Source organism: Cetorhinus maximus, chromosome 17 (genome assembly GCF_964194155.1).
Source record: "Cetorhinus maximus chromosome 17, sCetMax3.hap1.1, whole genome shotgun sequence".
NCBI classification, from domain to species: Eukaryota; Metazoa; Chordata; class Chondrichthyes; order Lamniformes; family Cetorhinidae; genus Cetorhinus; species Cetorhinus maximus.
In genome coordinates, this window is record NC_135895.1 from 83,783,478 (window position 1) to 83,805,870 (window position 22,393).

The window sequence follows — 22,393 nt, forward strand, 5'->3', positions numbered from 1 at the left end:
AAGGCCAGTTGACCTTGCTAAGGCCTTCCTAAAGGGAATTCCAGGGCTTAGGCAGTTGAGGCGATAAAACTCGGGGCCACGCAAGAGGCCAGAATTGGAGCAGTGAAGAGATGTTGGAGGAGGATACAGAGATGGGGAGGGATGAGTTTGAGGCAGGGGAGCAGTGGAGTCCTTTCTGACACCATGGTCAATATTTTTTCCTTGACGAGCATCAATAGAGAAGATTATCTGGTTGTCACATTGTTGTTTGTGGGATCTTGCTGTGTGCAAATTGGCTGCTGTGTTTCCTAAATTACAACATTGACTGCACTTCAAAACTGCCTAGTAAAGGGTTCTGGTATGCCTTGAAGTTGTGAAAGGTGCTATATAAATGCAAGTTTTTTTCTTTACCCACGTGTTTTGTGTTGCCAAGTTTGCTGCCTGTTCCCTTGGTGTCATGTTTCCAGGGAATTTATCTACATCTTTGTTTTATGGATGTAAACGGACGTTTTTCTTGTTGTTTTTGTCAGGACAGTAGTGAAGTCACGGAGGACCAAAGCAGAGAAGAGGACGTGGCTCAGTGGTGGGGAGAATGGAGCTCCTGGTCCACCTGCAGTCGGAGCTGCGGAGGAGGAGTCATGGCACAGGAGAGGCACTGTTTACAACAAAGGTGAGTGATGAAGAGTTTTGCAGTTCAACTGTTTGCTGCTAATGCCCTTTTATTTTCCCATTTATGGATCTGTAAAGCATTTGTGACCTCCTAGCTTCAAGATGCAATAAAAATGCCAGTTGTATTAGGGGCAAAGCGTTGATGTCTCTCAGCAATGGTAGCACACTGGTGACTACCCCAGATAGTTGGGAAAGTTGGCTGCAATGTTGTGCAAAGGCTGAAGTGAACCAACTTGGCTCCTGGCCACATTTCCTGGGTGATTGTGATGACACCTCCTAAACGTGCGACCATCACCACCTAGAAGCGCAAGGACAACAGTTGTATGAGAACATCACCATCTCCAAGTTCCCTCCAATCCTGACTAAGAAATGTATTGCCATTCCTTCATAGACGCTGGGTCAAACTCCTGGAGCTTCCAATTGCAGCAATGCGGGAGCACCTTCACTGCATGAACTGCAGCAATTCAAGAAGGTCCTCCACCAGCTTCTCAAGGGTAATAAATGCAACCACAATATTTCCTGAAAACGTATAAGAAAAAAGTACGGTGCATCTTCATTGGGTCACCAGAACCTTCCGCTATATTATCTAATGCCTTGCTCACCGATCTCACTAAGTGGAAAGTTATCTTAATCTAAGCTCATTATAAGGTGTTTCCCGCTGTGGTTCCTCAAGTTCCACTCCAGGTACTTGAGCACAGAATCTAAGCTGATATTCTAGTGCCGTACTGAGGGAGTGTTGCACTGTCAGAGAGTGCTGTTTTTCACATGAGAATGTTAAGCCAAGGCCCCATCTGTGGCTGAGGTGTATGTAAAAAAAAAATAAAACAATCCCATGATATTATTTTGAAGTAGTGAAGGCAAGTTCCACCTGGTGTCCTGGTCACTATTTATCTCTATCAACACCTAAAAACAGATCATTTGGTTATTATTCACATTGTTGTTTGTGAGAGGTTGCTGTTTGCAAGTTGGCTGCTGCACTTAGTACATTACAACATTGCCCTTCTTTATAGAACCATATAACCATAGAAAAGTTACAGCACAGAAGGAGGCCATTCGGCCTATATTGTCCATGCCAGCCCGAGGACACCCAGGTGCCCCTTCTAATTCCACCTTCCTGCACCCAGCCCATAGCCCTGCAGTTTACAGCACTTTAGGTGCAGATCCAGGTACTTTTTAAAAGAGTTTAGAGTTTCTGCCTCTACCACCAACTTGGGCAGCGAATTCCAGACACCCACTAGCCCCTGCGTAAAAAAAGTTCTTCCTCATGTCCCCCCTACACCTTCTGCCACTTATCTTGAATCTATGCCTCCTGGTTCTAGAATTCTCCATCAAGGGAAACAATTTTATCCTGTCCACTCTATCTATTCCCCTTCATAATTATGTACACCTCAGTCAAGTCACCTCTCAGCCTTCCAGGGAAAATAACCCCAACCTATCCAATCTCTCCTCGTAGCTACACTTTTCGAACCCTGGCAACATTCTTGTAAACCTCCTCTGCACTCTCTCCAGAGTCCTTCCTGTAATGTGGTGACCAGAACTGCACACAATACTCCAGTTGTGGCCTCACCAGTGTTTTATACGATTCCAACATTATATCCTTACTTTTATATTCTATACCTCTGCCAATGAAAGAGAGCATTCCATATGCCTTCTTTACAACCTTGTCTACTTGAACTGCTGCCTTCATGGGACGTTGTGTACGCCAAGATCTCTCACTTCATCTACCCCTCTTAGTATAGTCCCATTTATTTTGTAGTAACTTCATTGACTATAAGTTGCTTTGGGGATATCTTGAGGTGTGCCAGGCGTTCTATAAATGCAAATCTTTCTAATTAATGGACTGTCTACTTCTACTCTTTGGGCATTCAAGTTTTTTAAAGCATATTTTAGTTTCTACACTCTTTATTCCTGGACACGCTGTAGAATTTGGAGTTTTGACTATTTTCTCCTTACACTTGTGGCTCTGCTGTTTCAGGCCAGTGGTAGACATGGTGGACCAACTCATTATTCCAGTTGATATTGATGATTTTTGTCCCTTTGTAACTCTTGTAGAGTTAAAACAATTAACTAAATTAACAATAACAAGGGAGAATTTGTCCCTTTGTATGAGTACAAGGATGCACTGCTTCAATCAAATAATATAGTGGGAGTTAATTGATCAATTAACACAGGATTTGTTTTTCAATGGCAGTAAATTATAGGGTAACTGAAAGAGTTCCTCAGGGATGGGTTCTCGTTACTATGTTGGCTTGTTTCCACAGCAGTGTAATTGCTTTCCTCACTAGCCTCTGTTAAGGCTTCTGCTCAAATGCCCCCTTTCTCTCCCAGACAGATGGCAGCTCTGTGCCATGTTGTGAAGGGTATGAAGCGGGCTAATGCTTAATTTGCCTGGCATTATTTCCTTTGCCTCCAACTGCCTCCTTTCCCCAACTGGAACACGGTGTTATCAGGAGAGGAGTTGGGGATATTGCAGGGGTGAATTAGCTGTGTCCTGCCCCCTTACCAGTGCACCAGTTCAGTTCAGCACTCCGCCATGTGCTCTCAAATAAACAGGTCTGTTTCATAAGGCAGCCTTCCCCTCTTGGTGAAGCTCAACAGGGGCAAAAAGACCAAATGAGGAATTTTATAAAATAATAAACGATTTAACTGCAAGATCTTTGGCTAACTCCAGTGTTTCTCATTTGAAGTCCTGTAGGATTTGTAATGACTTCCAGTGGCTGTGTAATTAAAATAAATGAACTGTATTCAGCAGTGAGAGTGTAAACACCTAAAACGGTGAAACATTAGTATAAATTTAGAAATAGCACGTTCTTGTGTCCCCGAGACAGTTGCTTTTCATGCCTTTAGTAAGTAAATTGTGGAATGGGACAATCTAGCTCAGTGCCTTATTGCAAATACACACTGAGTCTTAAACCGTTCTGGATCCTCAATGATCCTTGGTTGTTTTTTCTCTACATAGCCTCTGAAGCATGTGTCAGCAATCAGAGCAGCCATACAAGCCAGTGATGTGTCTCGTTCTGTTTCCTAGACACATTGACAAGCTGTTAGTGGCCCAACATCCCCACGGCCCCATTTACCTTTTACCTGGAGTGACCCAGGTGCAGGACGGCTGCTGCTCCATTATCACTTTGTCTCTTATCTTGGTAATAGGGATCATCGGATGTTACGTGACACACATTTAGTTGGCAGCACTTTCACTCTCTCCAGTCAGAAGGTTGTGGGTTCAAGTTCCATTCTGGGTGTTTGAGTACATAATTCAGACTGACACTTCAGCGTAGTACTGGAGTGTCACACTGAATAGTGGAACAGGTTTGAGGGACTAAATAGCTTTTTCCTGTTCTCATGTTCCATTATGGATTTAATGGGGTGTTAAATCAAGAGATGTTAAATCAAATGAGATAAATCAAGAACAAAAACAAAAATACCTGGAAAAACTCAGCAGGTCTGGCAGCATCTGTGGAGAGGAGCACAGTTAACGTTTCGAGTCCGAATGACCCTTCAACAGAACTAGGTTTTTGCTTTTATCTGAGATAAATCAAGAATCCATTTGCCAGTATAGGTTGATGCTAACACTATAATGGTGCTTTTTGAAGAAGAGTAGACTTTTACAGTGTTATCGGAGATACTCGGTGACAAAATTCTTTCTATTGAGTTAACAAATCTAGCGTCACAATTAGAATTTGTTTTCCTTGCTGCTTCTCTTTTTATAGTCCAGTCTGACCACCATCCTATACTGGGTGTGGTGTCTTATCTCTCTATTGTACAGTCTGACAGTCTGACCACCATCCTGTACTGGGTGTGGTGTCTTACCTCTCTCTTGTACAGTCTGACCACCTTCCTGTACTGGGTGTTTTATCTCTATCGTACAGTCTGGCTATCCTCCTACACTGTTTGTCATGTTTTCAGGAGGCTGTCGATTTGTATGGCCAGCTCAGATTATAAGACTGTCAGACTGAGGTTTCTTGTGGGAAGCTGGCCTGTTTACATCTCATTGTGCAGGAGATAGATTGCCTAGAGTTAGACTTGATTATATTCCATCTTCCTCTGTTTGTTTGTGTAGCTGTTTTTCTGTTGAATTTGGCCTGCTTACACTGTACAGATATAAGGCACCATAAACAGAACAGGAGGGTGACGAAAGGCCACAGACTTGAAACGTTCACACTCCTTATCCCTCCACAGATGCAGCCTGACCTGCTGGGTGTTTCCCACGTTTTCTGTTTTATTTCAGATTTCCAGCATCAGCTGTATTTTGCTCTTGTGTTAATGTAGGAGGGTAGTCAGTGTTTTTGCTGTTAACAGGTCCTTCAACAATACATACCCCAGATATACTAATAGGACACAGGTGCCAGTTACATTGTTTGTCCTCCCAGCCTATTGCTCCCTGGTTAAGTTCTCACTATGACCATCTAGGGGTGGTGTATGTCTTGCTGGGACCCCATGCAAATGTACAGTTTCCTAGAAAATTGCATCAATTGATCTATTTAACCTGATCTGCACACACATGAATGTGAAAAGATGTGTCTGGAATAGGTAATATGAAAAGAATTGAGATATTGATCAGACGTCAGTAGTACCATTGAGGGAGGTGGATCTGCTTCCGGCTCCATGCAATTGTACGGCTTAAAGAAAGAACAGGGCGGGGGAGCTCCTAAAGCAAGGCTGTAAGTGGTGACTTTAAAATAATAAGCTTACTGCCTTCTACTACTGTGCTGTGAGATTGATCCTGCAGTGATTGAGGAAAGAGCTTTGATTTATATTCCATCTTTCATGACCTTGATGTCTCAAAGCAATTACGCTTTTGAAAAGTGTAGTCACTGTCGTAATGTAGGAAATGCAGCAGCCAGATAACACATGGCAAGATCCAACTAACAGCAATGTAATAATAACTAGATTTTATGTTCTAACGATGTTGGTTGAGGGTAAAATATTGATTGGCCAGAACACCAGAAAGAACACCCTGCGTTTCTTAAAAGCAGTTATGTGGGATCTTTTATGTCCACACCAGAGGTTTTAATATCTCATCTGAAAGACGGCATTTTCAACAGCTAGAACTCCCTCAGCACTGCACTGGGAGTATCAGCCTAGACTTGTGCTCAAGTCTCTGGTCTGGGACTTGAACCCGCAACCTTCTGACTCGAGAGGTGAAAATGCTGCTAACTAAAGCACAGCTGACACAGAAACAATTATTAAAGAATGAGTGTTTAAGGTTTGTAGGAGTGGTTCTGTGCCACAAACATAATGGAGACTTCCACTGCTGGATCACAATTTAAAACAACATTAAAATAACTTCCAGGTCAAAATGGGATGAATTTGCTGCTGAGAATGTAGATTTTTGCTAATCTACTGTTCTTCCGGAGAGATTCTGTACCTGTTGTGTGAAACTTGAAAGACTTTTTGTGACGCAATTGATCAGCTAAAGCCGTGTTATGTTTCATTCTGCCCTGTTCTCCTGACACTCATCACCCAGCAGAACATGCCCCGTGTCAACCAGTGATCTGAGCGTGTAACCTGATGCTTGAATGTTGCTGCTTGAATAACTTTGGTACTTTGAAGAACAGAAGAGAGGGGCTACTGCCTGAGCTAGGTCTGGTTTTAATTTTCCAACTGACTCATGCAAGGGGTGGTATTCTTGATTTTACTGTTGCTGCATTTACCCTGAAAAATAGGAAACCTGTGAATCCTTTTCATGGGATATTAATTTCATTGCACTGTCTCATCACTTGCAATAGATTCTGAATTGGTGTTGTCATTGTTGGACTCAAATTTACAACCATCTCATTTTTTCTCTCTCTCTCACTATCTGCGAATTTGCAAGACTCCAAAACGGTAGACTGGCAGCTATGGGTATTGGATTAATAACCCAGAGGTTGAGAGTTCAAATCCCATTGCTCCACGTTGTGGAATGGAATTCAGTAGTTAAATAATCGTGGGCTGACACCAGGAAAAAAGTGATCAGGAATGTCGTGGAACCCCAAATGGGTCATTGACTGCTCCTTCAGGGAAGGTGAACCTGCTACCCTTAGACATGACTACAGTCCCACACTGTGCAATTGACTCTTAATGATGCAAACGCCCATGACATTTGTTAGGCGTGGCCACTGCACAGTCCTTGTGGAGGTAAAGTCCCATCTTCATACTGAGGACACCCTCCGTTGTGTTGTGTGGCACTACCACCATGCTAAATGAGATGGATGCAGAACAGATTTAGTGACTGAACTGGGCATCCATGAGCTGCTGAGGGCCATCAACATCAGCAGCAGAATTGCATACAACCACTATCTGTAGCCTCATAGCCCAGCATATTCCTCAACCTGCCATTACCATCAAGCCAAGGGATCAACCCTGGTTCAATGAGTAGTGTAGAAAAACATGCCGGGAGTAGCATCAAGCACACCTAAACATGAGGTGCCAACCTGGTGAAGCTACATCACAGGATAACATATGTGCTTAACAACAGAAACAGCATGCAATAGATTGATAGATCAAAGCTCAGTTAGTCATGAATGGCGGGGGACAATTAAATAATGAATGGGAGAAGGAGGATTAATGAACATCCCTGTACTTAATGATGACTGAGCCCAGCATGTGACTGTAAAAGACGAGCCTGAAACATTTGCAATCGTCTTCAGCAAGAAGTACCAAATGCTTCTTTCATCCTTCTCCTTGCCATCCCCAAAACTAACAGAAGTTCATCTTCAGCCAGTTCATTTCATGTGATATCAAGAAATGGCTGAAGGCATGGATGGAGTAAAGACTGTGGAGTCCCAATAACATTTTAAAAATTCTTTGGATGTGGGCATCGCTGGCTAGGCCAATATTTGTTGCCCATCCCTAACTGCCCTTGTTCAATTAAGAGTCAACCACATTGCTGTGTGTCTGGAGTCACATGTAGGCCAGACAAGGTAAGGATGGCCTTCCCTAAAAGGACAGTTGGGTTTTTACAACAATCGATAATAGTTTCATAGTCATCATTAGACTTTTAATTCCAGATTTTTTTTAATTGAATTCAAATTCCACCATCTGCCATGGCGGGATTCGAACTCAGGTCCCCATTACCCTGGGTCTCTTGATTACTAGTCCAGTGACAATACCACTATGCCACCACCTCTCCCATTGTTGCTGTAGTACTGAAGATTTGTGCTGTCGAACTAGCTGTTCTAGTACAGCTACAACACTAGCATTTACCTGACAGTGGAAAATTGCCCAGGTATGTCCTGTCCACAAAAAGTAGGACAAATCCAATTCCATCAGCCTACTCTTGATCATCGGCAAAGTGATGGAAAGTGCCATTGACTCTGCTATAGCAACAACCTCCTCGCTGATGGTTAGTCTGGGTTCTGCCTAGACCACTCAGCTCCAGACCTCATTACGTGTTGGCCCAAGCATAGACAAAAGAGCTGAAGTCCAGAGGTGAGGTGAAAGTGACTGCCCTTGATATCCAAGCAGCTTTTGACCGAGTATTGTATTAATGAATCCTAGTAAATCCAAAGTCAGTTGGGAGAAAACTCTCCACGGCTTGGAGTCATACCTCGCATGGAGGAAGATTGGTTGTGGTTGCTGGAGGTCAATCACCTCAGCCCATGAACATAACTGCAGGAGTTCCTCAGGGTGGTGTCCTAGGCCAAACCATTTTCAGCTGCTTCATCAATGACCTTCCCTCCAACATAAGATTAGCTTGCTGATGATTGCACAAGGTTCAGTACAATTCACAACTCCTCAGATACTGAAGCCATCTGTGTCCATATGCAGAAAGACCTGGACAACATTCAGGCTTGGATCGATAAAGTAGCAAGTAACATTTGTGCCACGCAAGTGCCAGGCAAAGACCACCATCAACAATAAAGAGTATAATCACCTACCCTTGAGATTGAATGGCATTACCATCATTGAATCCCCCATTTACCATCTTCAACTGCGTCATCACTGAAGCAGTTACAACCCACCTCCAGGTGAGGTTCCCCAAAGTTTTTTGTTCCTCTATTTCTCACCGTCTGGCTGGGACACCCCCAAACTGTTATGCCCTGGGTGAGGAGGGATGAACTGACTCCCTGTCATTATTCAGCACTGCATCCCCCCCCCACCCCTTCTGTTGGTTGCAATAAGATTTAATGTAAAAAGGATCATTTTCACGGAAACCATTCATTCTGGTTTTGAAGGAGCCAATTTGATCAGACTTTCTTGGGAGAGACATCGGGATACCTGCAAAATGGCGATTTGCAGGCGTACTGTGTGTGGCTCTTACTTCTGAGTCAAACTTCCAGCATTTGCTCTCTCTCTCAGAAAACCCGCCAACAGACAGATCCCGGGGCAGCTTTTCAGCTCACTTTTAACCCTTTCTTTGTATATTCCAAGTGGGAAGCGAATTCACAAATCTGTCTTGGCATTGCTTGCAGGATTTCTTGATGAGATGATGCTCATCTCCCATTATGTACCATTGTCTCTACCAGAGGGAGCAATTAGTTTCTGGATGTCTTTAGAAGTACCTTGTCTGGCAACAGGGTGGGGTTCCATTACCTTTTAGGGAGCCGTCATGTAGCATTCAAGCCAGTGGCTTGTGTGCTTTTTAAAAACTTCAGTCTTATTTTAAAGCCCAATATTTCTGGATCCAATTCGGTGTTTTTCTATTCATTATCATGACAACTGACCTTCCCTCCATCATAAGGTCAGAAGTGGGGATGTTCATTGATGACTGCACAATGTTCAGCATCATTTGCAACTCCTCAGATATTGAAGCAATCCATTTTCATATGCAGCAAGACCTGGTGAACATTCCGGCTTGGGCTGGTAAGTGGCGAGTAAAATTTGTGCCATTCAAGTGCCAGGCAATCTCCACCAAGAGAGAATCTAACCATCTCCCTTTGACATTCAATGGCATTACCATAGCAGAATCCACCACTATCAACACCCTGGGGGTGGGGTTATCATTACCGTGGCTACAAGAACAAGTCAGAGGCTGGGAATTCTGTGTCGAATAACTTGCCTCCTACTTCCCTAAAGCCTGCCCACTATCTACAAGGCACAAGTCAGGAGTGCGATGGAATACTCCCCACCTGCCTGGATGAGTGCAGCTCCAACAGCATTTAAGAAGCTCAACACCATCCAGGATAAAGCAATCCGCTTGATTGGCAACCCTTCCACTACCTTGAACATTCATTTTCTCCTCCACTGACACACATATACAAGATGCGCTGCAGCACCACCCACACCCCTCAACCTGTACCACCTAGAAGTACAAGGGTAGCAGACACATAGGAACACCACCGCAGGTATGTTCCCCTCCAAGCTACACACCATCCTGACTTGGAAATATATCACCCTTCTTTCACTGTTATTGGGTCAAAAACCTGGATCTCCCTTCCTTAACAGCACTGTGGGTAGACCTAACCACATGGACTGCAGCGGTTCTAGAAGGCAGCTCACCACCACCATCTCAAGGTCAATTAGGTATGGGCGATAAATGTTGGACTTGACAGCGATGCCTACATACCATGAAAGAATTTTAAAAAAAGGCCTCTGAGGTACAAAACTGTACCAAGGATTCTGCTTCCAATCCCTTTTCTTTGCACATAGCTTTCAAAAAGGATCACTTGGATGTGAGGTAAGGTTTGGGTTTGACTTTGTGCTCTTGTCATTGACTAGATCCTCCGACACTCATTATCTAAGCTCACTCATTGGGGAGAAACAAGACTCCACTTGAGAAAGAGGGCTACTAGCATCACCTGTAGAAGGAGTGGTCAAAAGTAATGATAAAGCAAACCATTCTACCTTGTCTGTTTTTTTTGCTATATTATTTTAGTATGACTTGCAATTGTGCTGTGTGTTTGTGTGATTTGAACAGAATACAGGTCACCGTCCTCAAGATGAAGGAATATTAGACCAGATGGGACTGTTTTTTGCTTTTTCTAAAAGCAAAGGCTTTGTACAAAATGGAAATCCATAGCAGGACTGCCAGAACATTAGTAGAAATTAAAACACTTCCCAGACTTCCAGGTCATAGGTTAATCTCTTGCGCCTTAGTCTGTTTCCTGAAGGAACACAAGCACCTCATCGTCTGTGAAAGATTTAAAAAACATATTATTTAAATGTAAAAACAAAATAATAAGGGTTGGACAAAGTGTTTTTCAGGATAGAATGTGGCGTGGGAACTCCTATGAAATTTGCAGGAAAATCACGGTGGCTTTATGTGAATTGTAGTTTTTGAAAGCATTAGTGCGGCTTCAAAGAAAAGCTCCTCGGATGGCGTGACTTGCTCACAGTGAGTGATCCCCTTTGGACCTTTTGATGATAAAGGCTCCCCTCCCGTGCTTTTCATATGTAAAAGGGTGAGGTGAAAGTTCACTTCCTCCTTTGCATTTGTGGTGTGACTCATGATCTCGCACTTGGTTTTCAAAACTCAACTTGATTCTGTCTGTTATCTAGGGAAAGGATCCCCATCGTGGCCCCCTACATTTTCTCTGTCAGTGGAAATCCGTTAATTTGCTAAACAGCTCATTGTCAAATTAACAAACACTAACTTTCATTAATATAGCGCCTTTAATGCTGAACATCTCAAGGCACTTCACAGGACCATTATCAAACAAAACTTGACACCGAGCCTCGAGATGTTAGGAGAGAGGCCAGGAAAATAAGTTTTCAGAGCATCTTAATGGAGGATAAAGAGGCAGAGAGGTTTAGGGAGGAAATTCCAGAGTGTGGGGCCTTGGCAACTGAAGGTAATGGTCTGCCAATGGTGGATCGATGAAAACCAGGAATGTGCTAGAGGCCAGAACCTTTGGGCTCATACCATTCAAAGCTGATGCTGACCAAGTTATTGCAATGCCTTTGGGATGTTGCCTTAACTTCCCTGTGACTCTTCCACAGCTTCTCTTGAACCGCTTGCTGTCCCACCTCCTCTGATAGTTTAAGGTGGTCATGAGGGTGTTCCACACACTCATTCCCTCCTCCACTGGGTTACCACCCGTTCCCTAGCCTGCCCATTCTGCCGTCAGTAGGCATACTATTGGCTGCCATGTCCGTGTACTCCAGAACTCCCTCCTTAAAACCCTCTGCTGTGCCATCAACCCCAGTCTGCTTTCGAAATAAATCCCTTTATAAATGATCTCTCTGGACTCTCTCGAATTTCATACTTCTCTGCTGCTCAGTGCTCATCTTTCTCATCTCTGCACAGAAAAACAAGAAAAATAAGTTGCTGTCCCAAGCCACCAGCACAGTGAAGGAATTGAGCAACAGTCTGCTTGCCTCTCTTCTGTAGCAGGGATTCAAGCCCGGCCTAGTTGGCAAGATACTTGTCAAACAATCAGATGCTCTTCAACCTAATCTCATACAGCAAAATGAATAGCTCAGCTGAAGGAGCAAACCTAACTATTAACTTGGAGTGCAGGCTCAAAAAAACGCTTGCGTTTCTTTTTATAAGTAATGGGAGAGCTGGGGAACAGTGAGTGGGCCAGTAGACTCTTGTAAACAAAGATTCCATTGTAGGGGGTAGTGGAGAAATTTCTTTTAACAAAAGATATGAGGTCTCCTGTTTTTCCTTTCTTCTGAATGGCTCACCATAGTGACTTGTGCTGTATGCAGCTAAGTGTGAAGTTGCAAGTTGTTCACTTGCAAGCTCACAGCGCAAAAGAATGTGCTCACCGTGTAAAAGAAAATTAACACGACCTGCTTGTTTTAAGTGGTACAAGGAGGATTGGGAGCCATGTACACTTCCACTGGAAATGTGCAGGTACGCATCCCATGCTGCCTTCATGGGTTAGAGTCAAAGTAATCAAAATAGACTGCACACATCATAATTCATGTTCTCAGGTGCAGCATTGTTGAGCACAATTTTCTACAGTGTTAGAATTTCTGATGAATCTCTTTCCTCATCAAGCTGAGGGATATGGGTGCATTTCAGGCACCCAGGGCAGGATTTTGGCCCCAATTTTTAAAAATTTAACTTTTTAAAAAAACATTTTCTGTGGATGTCAGCTGTGTCCCAGTAGCACTTTGTCTTTGAGTCAGAAGGTTGTAGGCTTAAGTCTCACTCCAGGACTTCAGCATAAAAATCAAGGGAATGGGCGGGCGGGTGTGTAATTTCACTCCATTGACCGGTTTGCCTGCACTGTCAAGCCCCCAATCCATTTTCTGGGAGGCTGGATCGGGGGTGGAACAGCTACCCGTCCGCATATGGTAGCCAACAGAGATAATTAAAAGGCCATTGTGATGGAATCTGTGGGCAAAGCTTGTAATTTTGAGACAGACCGTAATTGGAAAGGAAAACTGAGAATGGAAACTGAGAAAGGAAAGTAACCCTCCCAATTTCTGACTGACTGAAATTGAGATTGGAAACTATATAAAAGGAGAAAGAGTAATCAGAGCTCAGTAGAAATTAATGAATCCAGTGGTGCAGTACAGGCATGCTGAAGAAGATCCAGAAGCTGAGAATAAGCAAATACACAGTTGCTGCAGCTGTTTCTTTTACTTGAAGATAACATTGGTGGATCTACACCATTCAGAGCAACTTGAAGAAGTTCTGCAGATGTGTGCCATTTTTGGTGAAGACCGTACCTGTGGTACTCGGGTTGGTTGACACTGCTCTCAGCTGGGGATCAGACTAAATCCGAGAATAAGAGCAGCTGAAATTCTTTGTAAGGATGACAGAGTTCTGAAGGGCTTTGTTGGCTGATTTTGATGGCAAATATGCTGAGTAGACCACTGAACCAATTTGTAAGATCTGTTTTAGTTGTAACTGCCATTTAATGTGTAATTTATAGTTCATAATTAATTGTAACTTGTCTTTTAACTCACGTTTAACAAATGTTGCCTTTGAGTTTTAGAATAGATGTGATAATTAAGATAGTAATTAGTAGTTGTTTGGTAGTAAAAAAACTTGAGTATTGCTGAAAAAAGACACGTTGTCGAAGCTTTTCGTCTTGCACTCATCAAGACAATTCTCAAGATACCAAATGTAAAGGGAACAACAATTTATATTGCATGAGAAGAGAGTGCTGATTGGCTGGCATGTGGACTCTGGTAGAGACGTTACCCTGGAGAATCCACAAGATAACTGACAGTTAACTGCCAAGCTTGGTTTAAATTCAAACCAGGCAGTTTTGAGCAAGTTTTCCATATAAACGGTGAACGATTCCTTCACATTCGCGAAGACCATACAGGACTTGCATATCGATGGTGATGCTGTGTCCATGTGCACATTTGACATTGCTAGCCTATGCACCAATGTACTGCTCATGGAAGCCATTAGAAATTTGCCATGATTATAGTGTCGCAGTGCAAAATAGACCCACCGCCATTGTCTGCATCTGTACTCATTGAACTTATGAACTGAGCTCAGCAACTTGCGCAGTTGAGTTCAGTTTTCACGATACTTGTGTGCCCAAATAGATGGTATTGCCATGTGATCCCCTCCAGGCTCAGCTCTTGCAAACACATATTTGTCGGGTTCCATAAAAAACGCTTCTTCGGTGGAATGACACCTAACTTCCTACCTCTTCCATATTTCTGATATCTATCTCGGCCCCCTCCAGAGGTCCCCGGCATCACAGATGCCAGTCTTCAGCCAATTCGATTCGCTCCACATGATATCGAGAAACGGCTGAAGGCACTGGATACTGCAAAGGTTATGGGCCCTGACAATATTCCGGCATTAGTACTGAAGACTTGTGCTCCAGAACTTGCTGTGCCCCTAGCCAAACTGCTCCAATTGTGCTACAACATGGGCATCTACTTGGCAATGTAGAAAATTGCCCCGGTATGTCCTGTGTACACAAAGCAGGTCAAATCCATCCCGGCCAATTACAGCCCCATCAGTCTACTTTTGATCATCAGTAAAGTGATGGAAGGGGTCATCAACAGTGCTATCAAGTGGCACTTGCTTAGCAAATACCTGCTGACTGATGTTCAGTTTGGGTTCTGCCGGGGTCACTCATCTCCTGACCTCATTACAGCCTTGGTTCAAACATGGACAAAAGAGCTGAACTCCCAAGGTGAGGTGAGTGGCTGCCCTTGACATCAAGGCAGCATTTGACCAAGTGTGGCATCAAGGAGCCCTATCAAAACTGGAGTCAAAGGGAATCGGGGGGAAAACTCTCTTTTGGTTGGAGTCATACGTAGTGCAAAGGAAGATGTTTGTGGTTGTTGGAGGTCAATCATCTCAGTTCCAGGACATCACTGCAGGAGCTCCTCAGGGTAGTGTGCTAGGCCCAACCATCTTCAGCTGCTTCATCAATGATCTTCCTTCCATCATAAGGTCAGAAGTGGGCCGTTCGCTGATTGCACAATTTTTAGTGCCATTCGCGACGACTCAGATATTGAAGCAGTCCATGTCCAAATGCAGCAAGACCTGGACAATATCCAGGCTTGGGCTGACAAGTGGCAAGTAAAATTCACGCCACAAATGTGCCAGGCAATGACCATCTCCAACAAGAGAGAATTTAACCATTGCCTCATGACATTCAATGACATTACCATCACTGAATCCCCTACGATCAACATCCTGGGGTTACCATTGACCAGAAACTGAACTGGACTAGCCATATAAATACTGTGGCTACAAGAACAGGTCAGAGGCTGGGAATCTTGTGGCGAGTAACTCACCTCCTGACTCCCAAAAGCCTGTCCACCATCTACAATGCTCATGTCAGGAGTGTGATGGAATACTCTGTTTGCCTGGATGAGTGTAGCCCCCACAACACTCAAGAAGCTTGACACCATCCAAGACAAAGCAGCCCACTTGATTGGCACCACATCCACACTCACTCACTCCCTCCACCACCGACGCACAGTTGCAGCAGTGTGTACCATCTACAAGAAGCACTGCAGAAACTCACCAAGGCTCCTTAGGCGGCACCTTCCAAACCCACGACCACTACCATCTAGAAGGACAAGGGCAGCAGATAGATGGGAGCACAACAACCTGTGCTCTGTGTCCCCTCTAAGCCACTCACCATCCTGACTTGGAAATACATCACTGTTCCTTCACTGTCGCTGGTCAAAATCCTAAAACTCCCTCTCTAACAGCACTGTGGGTGTGACTACACCACAGGGACTGCAGCAATTCAAGATGGCAGCTCACCACCCCTCAAGGGCAATAAGGGATGGGCATTAAATGCTAGCCTAGCCAGCGATGCCCACATCCCATAATTGAATTTTATAAAAAGGCACGATTGCTATATTTGAATCGGCAGCTGCATGTAAGAATTTCCTTACACCTCTTTTAATGGGCTCCATCCTGCGCTCAAATTCACCTTTGAAATGGAGCAGTCAAATGACCTCCCTTTCCTTGCCGTGCTAGTTGCGAAATCTGCCAGTGTGTTTTCTACTAGCACTTACTTTAAACCTACCTTTATTGGTCAATATGTGCGTTGGGACTCCTACAGTCTCACGTGCTACAAGGTTGGTCTTTACGGCAACCTTGTAAATAGGGCCCAAGCCATTTCCTCACCGTGCAAACTTGATGCTGAAAAAGGGCGTATCAAAGCCATCCGGCATGATAATGGCTACCTTGATCAGATCACTGCTCTGATATATATCGCGCAAACTCATGAATGGGCCTAAGGCTGCCACTTCTGCTCCTGAAAAGTGCCCAGGCTACCTCGGATTGCCCCGGAAGGGTATGGTATCTCAGAAATTTGAGGAACAGGTGAAGGTGCAGTAGCAGCATGAGTGGTGTTCGCCACTAACAGGATTCTTCCGCCAAACCAAAAGGGACGTTCTGTCTAGCACACAAATGAGTAATGTGATACATGAATTTCAGTGCCAGTGTAATGCTAGGTATGTAGGCCTATGTCCCAAAGACTGGCGGATTGTATCAGCCAGCATGTCCCTTCAGCTATTCACAACAGGCAAAGTACTGACTGTACACAACCAACCTGCCCGTGCTTGCAAAACGTAATGACAGGGTCCAACATTAGATGTGATTCCGAGGTTGGACAACATTTACTAAACAATCCTGTGTGTGCTAAGAATTACACTAACAACCAATTTAAGATTATCAGTCGTGCTCATATTATGGCTCACTTACGCGTGCTACGCACTGTGGGTGTACCTACACCGTGTGGACTGCAGTGGCTCAAGAATGCAGCTCACCTTCACCTTCTCAAGGGCAATTAGAGGTGGGCAATAAATGCTGGCCGAGCCAGCAAAGCCCACATCCCTTGAATGAATAAAAAAAACCCTGTTTTTATGCAGGACAAGATCATGCACAATCAACTGGAGAGGTCCTAGACTAGGGGTGGTGTGCCGGACACCAAGGTCCTCATTTCAGTTGAAGTCACATGTTGGAGCTGGCCGGAGACGACATGGACCGTTCCTGCAGTGGTGGTAAGGTTGGCAGTGAACACCCACGTGAGGATCCTGCACCACATGATCTCTCTCTCAGTGCTACTACCTCCAATGTTCTGTGTTCAGTGCGGCTGCTAAGCACTAATAATCTCCTTTCTGTCCTCGGCACATCTAACCAATTGTCCTCAGGCAACCTTGACCTCGACCCCAGTGCTGAGAGCGCCTCGGATGAGGACCCAGAGAGCAGCACCGTTGAAGGGCCATCATGGCGTTCACCCACACTTTCCACGACACCCGACACGCACCTTGGTGGGACCTAGATATAGAGTAGCCTTGGGATCACAATCTGGTGAGCACAGCACACAATCTGTTCCACAGCAGGCGGAGGCAGGGACATCCTTGTGTCACTGGCACTCGGCGGACTGCTGGAGGGATGGAACCTGTGGAGTCCGAGTCAGATGATGCGCCTTTGGACTTAGTCCTCAATCAGTTGGTGGAGCTGCAAAGATAATCACGGGAACATCAGGAAGGGATGTTTGGTACACTCCACAGATTGCAAGGGAGGATGGAAGAGTCCGGCTACCTTCAGTCTGAGATGATAGCGCTGGCATGCCAACACACTGGGGTCAACACTGGCAGGATGGTAGCTCCTATGAAGACCTTGGTCCAGGACATTGTTTCTGCACTGCTGCACAGGCTGAACTCCTGACGCCATAGTTGACCTGCAACAGTGCCAGCGCGACAGGAGTGCGGGGTAGCTTGATCTCACTTCAGCTTCCCCTTCTCCTCAAATAGTCAGCCAGGGGTCGTTGGGCACAAATAGGGAGGAGGACCAGCAGCTCGACACCCCAGGGCCATCCAACCAGGTGATTCCGGGAATGTCCAGCAGATCCAAATCCGCTCTTCCTGTGACCCCAGCAGCTCCAGCTCCACAGGCTGAGTAGTGTGCAGCTGGCCCACAGCAGGACACCCAAAGCAGGCCAGGGCACTCCAGGTCTTGGTCCTCAAGGGGATGCACGCCAAAGTTATCATAGACAGCAGGCTGCCTCCACCTCTGCTGTAGATGTCGGGGGAGCAGCAATACATAGCGGCAGGGTTAGGAATGTTAAGAAGAATTAGTTGCACAGTGTGGGCATGAGTGTTAATCACTTGTACATAATGTTCATTATTGTAAATAAACTCCCAACAATGTCTCCCTGCCTATGACTCCTTGTTATGATGAGCAGTGTTTGTGTTACTCAGATGTGAAACCTTGGATCCTGCACAAGATAAAGGCAGGTGCCTCAGTCCAGGGCCTCTTCCCTGTGCTGTGTGTAACCTTCAGATCAAAGTGATGGTCCAGCCTCACACTCCCCGGACACATTACTGATGCCTGCACCTCGATGTTGCTGGTCATTGCTGCCAGAATGGAGTGGGCAGGAGTCACAGAGTTCTGTCATTCTCTTTGTGTGCACTCAGCATCTTTTAAGGTGGGGCTGGCCCCCCCCATCTCTTCATCTGTGTCCGGTGACGCTGGGCTCCTGAAGGAGACAGATGCTGAAGGCTGATTAAGGATCAGGTGCATTTAAAGTTTCATGGCTGCATCTCCATGATATGACCCTGATCACAGGGCTCAAGCGAGCTGCCCTCAGCCAGAGAGGGGCCAGACATTCTCAGAGGCTATGTGAAGATCTCTGGAGTGTCCTCACTGCATGTCATTGTCATCATCCTCTTGGAATCTGACTATTAGGGCCTCTGTGACATCTGTGACATGAGCCTGAGCACTAAGGGTATGTTCGCAGCTATCAGCCACACAGGAGTCAAAGGTTCATAGATGGAAGGTGAGGATGTCAGGACTGTCCTCACTGCATCCCGTCATCATCCTCCACGAATCTTGCGGCTATGAGGGCCTCCCGAGTGCGCCTGCCTCATCTGGCCAGTGCGATGACCTCATCACCGGCATCCTTGACTTCGAGGACTTCATCACTGCCATTCCCTTCAATGTCCCCCTCATTGGAGGAATGTGGAGCTCCTCCATCACCTCCTCAGCTAGGTCCTTCCCCTGTTGCAGCGCCAGGTTGTGTAGCGCACAGCAAGCTACGATGATGCGTGACACCCTCTGGGGGCTGTATTGCAGGGCTCCACTGGACCTGTCAAGGCACTGGAACCTCATTTTCAAGATGCCTTTCGTTTGCTCCATCAAAGTCCGGGTTGCGACATCAGCCTCCTTATACTGTCACTCTGCTGCAGTCTGAGGCCGCTACTCGAGCGTCATCAGCCACATCCTCTGTTAGTAGCCCTTGTCCCTGCGGAGCCAACCCTGCAGCCTCTGTGGACCCTGGAAGATGTCAGGAATCTGAGACCTGCTAAGGATGTAGGAGTCATGGAAGCTCCCTGGGAATCATGCACAGACCTGTGGGATGTGTTTGTGCTGGTTGTAAACCAGCTGAATGTGGAAGCCCTTGCGGATGATGTAGTTGACTGTTTGTTGCCACGGAGACCTAAGCGCAGTCGATGGCACCCTGCACCTGTGGGAAACCTGAGATCTGCACAAATCCCAGCGCTCTTGCTTCCTTGCTTTTATGACCCCAGGCGAAATGCACAAAGTTCTGTGCCTTCTCGAAGATGGCGTCTGTGACCCTCTGGATGCACTTGTGCGTGGAGGCTTGCAAGATCCTGCACAGGTCACCTGTGGAGCCCTAGAAGGAGCCACTAGAGTAAAAATCGAGCATCGCGATCATTTTCACGGCCATTGGCCGTGGGTGTCCTCCATGTTCCCGTGGCGCCAAATCCTGTAGCAGGTGGCATATGTGACCGACCAGTTCCCTAGACATGCGCAGTCTTCGGTGACACTGGTTCTCAGTCATTTGAAGGAATGACAGGTGCCATCTCTAGACCCTGGGTCTAGTGAGGTGCCTACGAGTGATGGCTCTCTGTGGATCTTCAGCTGCAGGCTCTGCCGCCCCTTCCAATTGAGGGAGGGGCTCCTCCCTTTGCTGAGCCAGGTGCCTCTGCCACTCTCTTTTTCTTCTCTGCTCCCTGTAAGCCATGAGGCGTACCGCTAAATCACCAGGCTCCATGATCCTGATGTTCTCCTCCTGCAGAATCAGAGGGAGAGATGCGTTGGTTTGCATAGGTGTACTAAGAACCTCTCTTGGTTAAGCCTGAAGGCCCCTTCATGCATACAGGAGAGTGCTGGCCACCACTTGGTTGGCCAGTGTGTAGTGCATTTCACGGCTGCTTGAAACCGCACCACCCCTGTCCCCCTCCACTTGACTGATTGGCGGCAGCTTTGGCCATTGGACTGCATGCTGTGCTCTCAGCTCAGGCGCAGGCATTCTCCTAACTCACACTGCAAGGCTGCGCTGTTAGCTTGAACCATGAGGGATACTGGGTCCAAACCTTAATAAAGACGTTGCAAGTGGCTGTGAGCACATCCACCAGTGACTGCGCCACGGCCACTTTTTACAAGGGGATTCGACAGCTTGACCAGTCGGCCAACTTGTTCTGCTGCCCCCTAAAATGCGCATTAATCTGCAGTCTGTGCCTGAAGGGTGAAAGGTTCTGGAGAATTTGGTGGCACTATCAGGCTTTTGCATAGCTTGTGTGGGCAGAAAAGCTTCTGAGGCCCGACTCCAAGCATGTCAATGGAGCTGCTGCTGAATGATCTCAGCTGTGGAAGAATGCTCACTTTTGTTTTGACAAGCTTTTCTAAGTGCGTGGCCGCTTCCCTCACCCCACCCCAGGCCCCCGGTGTGTGCTTGTGTATTTCCTTCAGTCTGTGCTGCCGTGTGCCGTCCAGCCCCACCCGCACTGTAGCCCTTGCCCTGGCAGCGCACTGAAAGGCAGCTGGGAAAAAGAGACGTTCCTGTGCCAGAACTCCGCCCCCTCCAAATGTGAGGCGCCTCTTCCTTGGTGTCCTACAGCTTGGAGCAGACAATTGCAAACTGGTTTCACGATGGCGTGAAGCCGGTTTTTGGCTTTCTCGCCATATTGTCCGCTCACACCCGCCATGACGCCTGGTGCCAATGGGACCGGACAATTCTGCCCCTGTTCTTTATATATCCCTTCTCATCCAGTTGTGATTGGCAGTGCCTTTGACAACCTTGCATTCGATGAGTGGAGGAAAAGTCAGCTGGTATTGATGCTGCTAAGTAGCTGATGAGCAGGATATGACTACTCTGTTATACACTACTCTGTCAGATTTTTATTTCCCATTCCTGGATTGAGGTGCCTGCACACACATGCTATCTTTCAAACTATTAATTATTGTAAATTTTATGCGGTGATTGACCAGATGAAAAAAGGGGATGATATCTATATTCATATTTGAGTTCCTGATGGGATTTGCAGTAAGTGTTTGAGGAATGTCTTCAAGTTCCTCCAAGAAGGTTTAGTTGGATTGTTTTGGATTAATAGTCCTATACCACCTATGTCTGTCTTCCAACAATACACCTGTGTGTCTCTCTTTTCTATGCTCTATCTGTGTATCTCTCTCTATTGCGTTCATTGTTCCCCATTGTAAGTCCTTGCTGTTTTGTTCTCTTAACTTGTGTTAATTCTCCAACTTCATCTCTTGCTCCACCCTTTCAATTCTTGCTCTCTGGCTCTCCTCCAATTCTTGCCTTACAAACCAGGAAGAACCTCTGGTTGTTGGAGAAGTTCAAGTTGAGTAGGAGCCTCGGCTGGGAAGCTCTTGGGTTCAAAGGGAACGCTTGGAGCAAGAAGTACATGATGTGGCCAGCAAGGGTTGCTAAAAGAAGCATGGTGGATTGCATAATTGGATTGTGGCTAATTGGTTGGAACCAAGGCATCATTAGGAAAAGAAAATGAAGAAAGCTCTATTAAATGGCTCAACCTCCAGTCAAGTTTTCTAAACTGAGCTCCACGTTCCTGACACAGTAATAGGCCTTTCTGAAAAACACACACCGTGGGAATTTACAACATGATGTATGCAACTGTTTCAAAAAGAATAACATTTTGTTTTGAATTGCTTAATACATTTAATGGATTTTGTTTTAGATGTTATATTTATTGATAAATTTACATGTAGGTTTCAAAAATTCAAGTTTGCATTTAAAACAGAAAAGGTTGGAAATATTCAGCAAGTCAGGCAGCATCTGTGGAGAAAGAAAGTTTACGTTTCAGGTCTGTGACCTTTGATAAGATGGTGAACCACTGTAGTTCAGTAAGCTGAGGTGATGTTTATAGCCTTATTTGAACTGTTGAATTAGATTTGACATTACAGTACATTTATTGAAGTGTGATTTTCTTTTGCAGACGTATCATTTCACAAAGTAAAAACGGCACCTTTTGCACTGGATCACCTCGGCGGTACCACTTGTGCCAAATCCAGGTAAGGCTTTCTAGATCCGTGTTTTTGACTGTTTTGTCTCTTTTCCTCCCATTCTTGCTCCTTCGGGATAAACTCACCCACAGATAGCAATGACAAATCTTCAATGCTTTTCCTTCATTGAGCCTGTGGTCA

At 45.6% G+C, this 22,393-nt stretch overlaps 1 protein-coding gene across 1 annotated transcript in view; it reads left to right on the forward strand.

Moving 5' to 3' along the window:
* The first annotated feature begins 550 nt into the window (after positions 1 to 550).
* The window catches only part of LOC144692770 (ADAMTS-like protein 2), a 91,307-nt gene continuing 69,464 nt past the window's right edge, over positions 551 to 22,393 (forward strand). The window contains exons 1-2 of the mRNA XM_078561848.1: positions 551 to 649; positions 22,186 to 22,261. Coding sequence (XP_078417974.1) covers positions 618 to 649; positions 22,186 to 22,261 — 108 coding nt within the window. The 5' untranslated portion in view covers positions 551 to 617. The remainder of the gene's footprint in view (positions 650 to 22,185; positions 22,262 to 22,393) is intronic.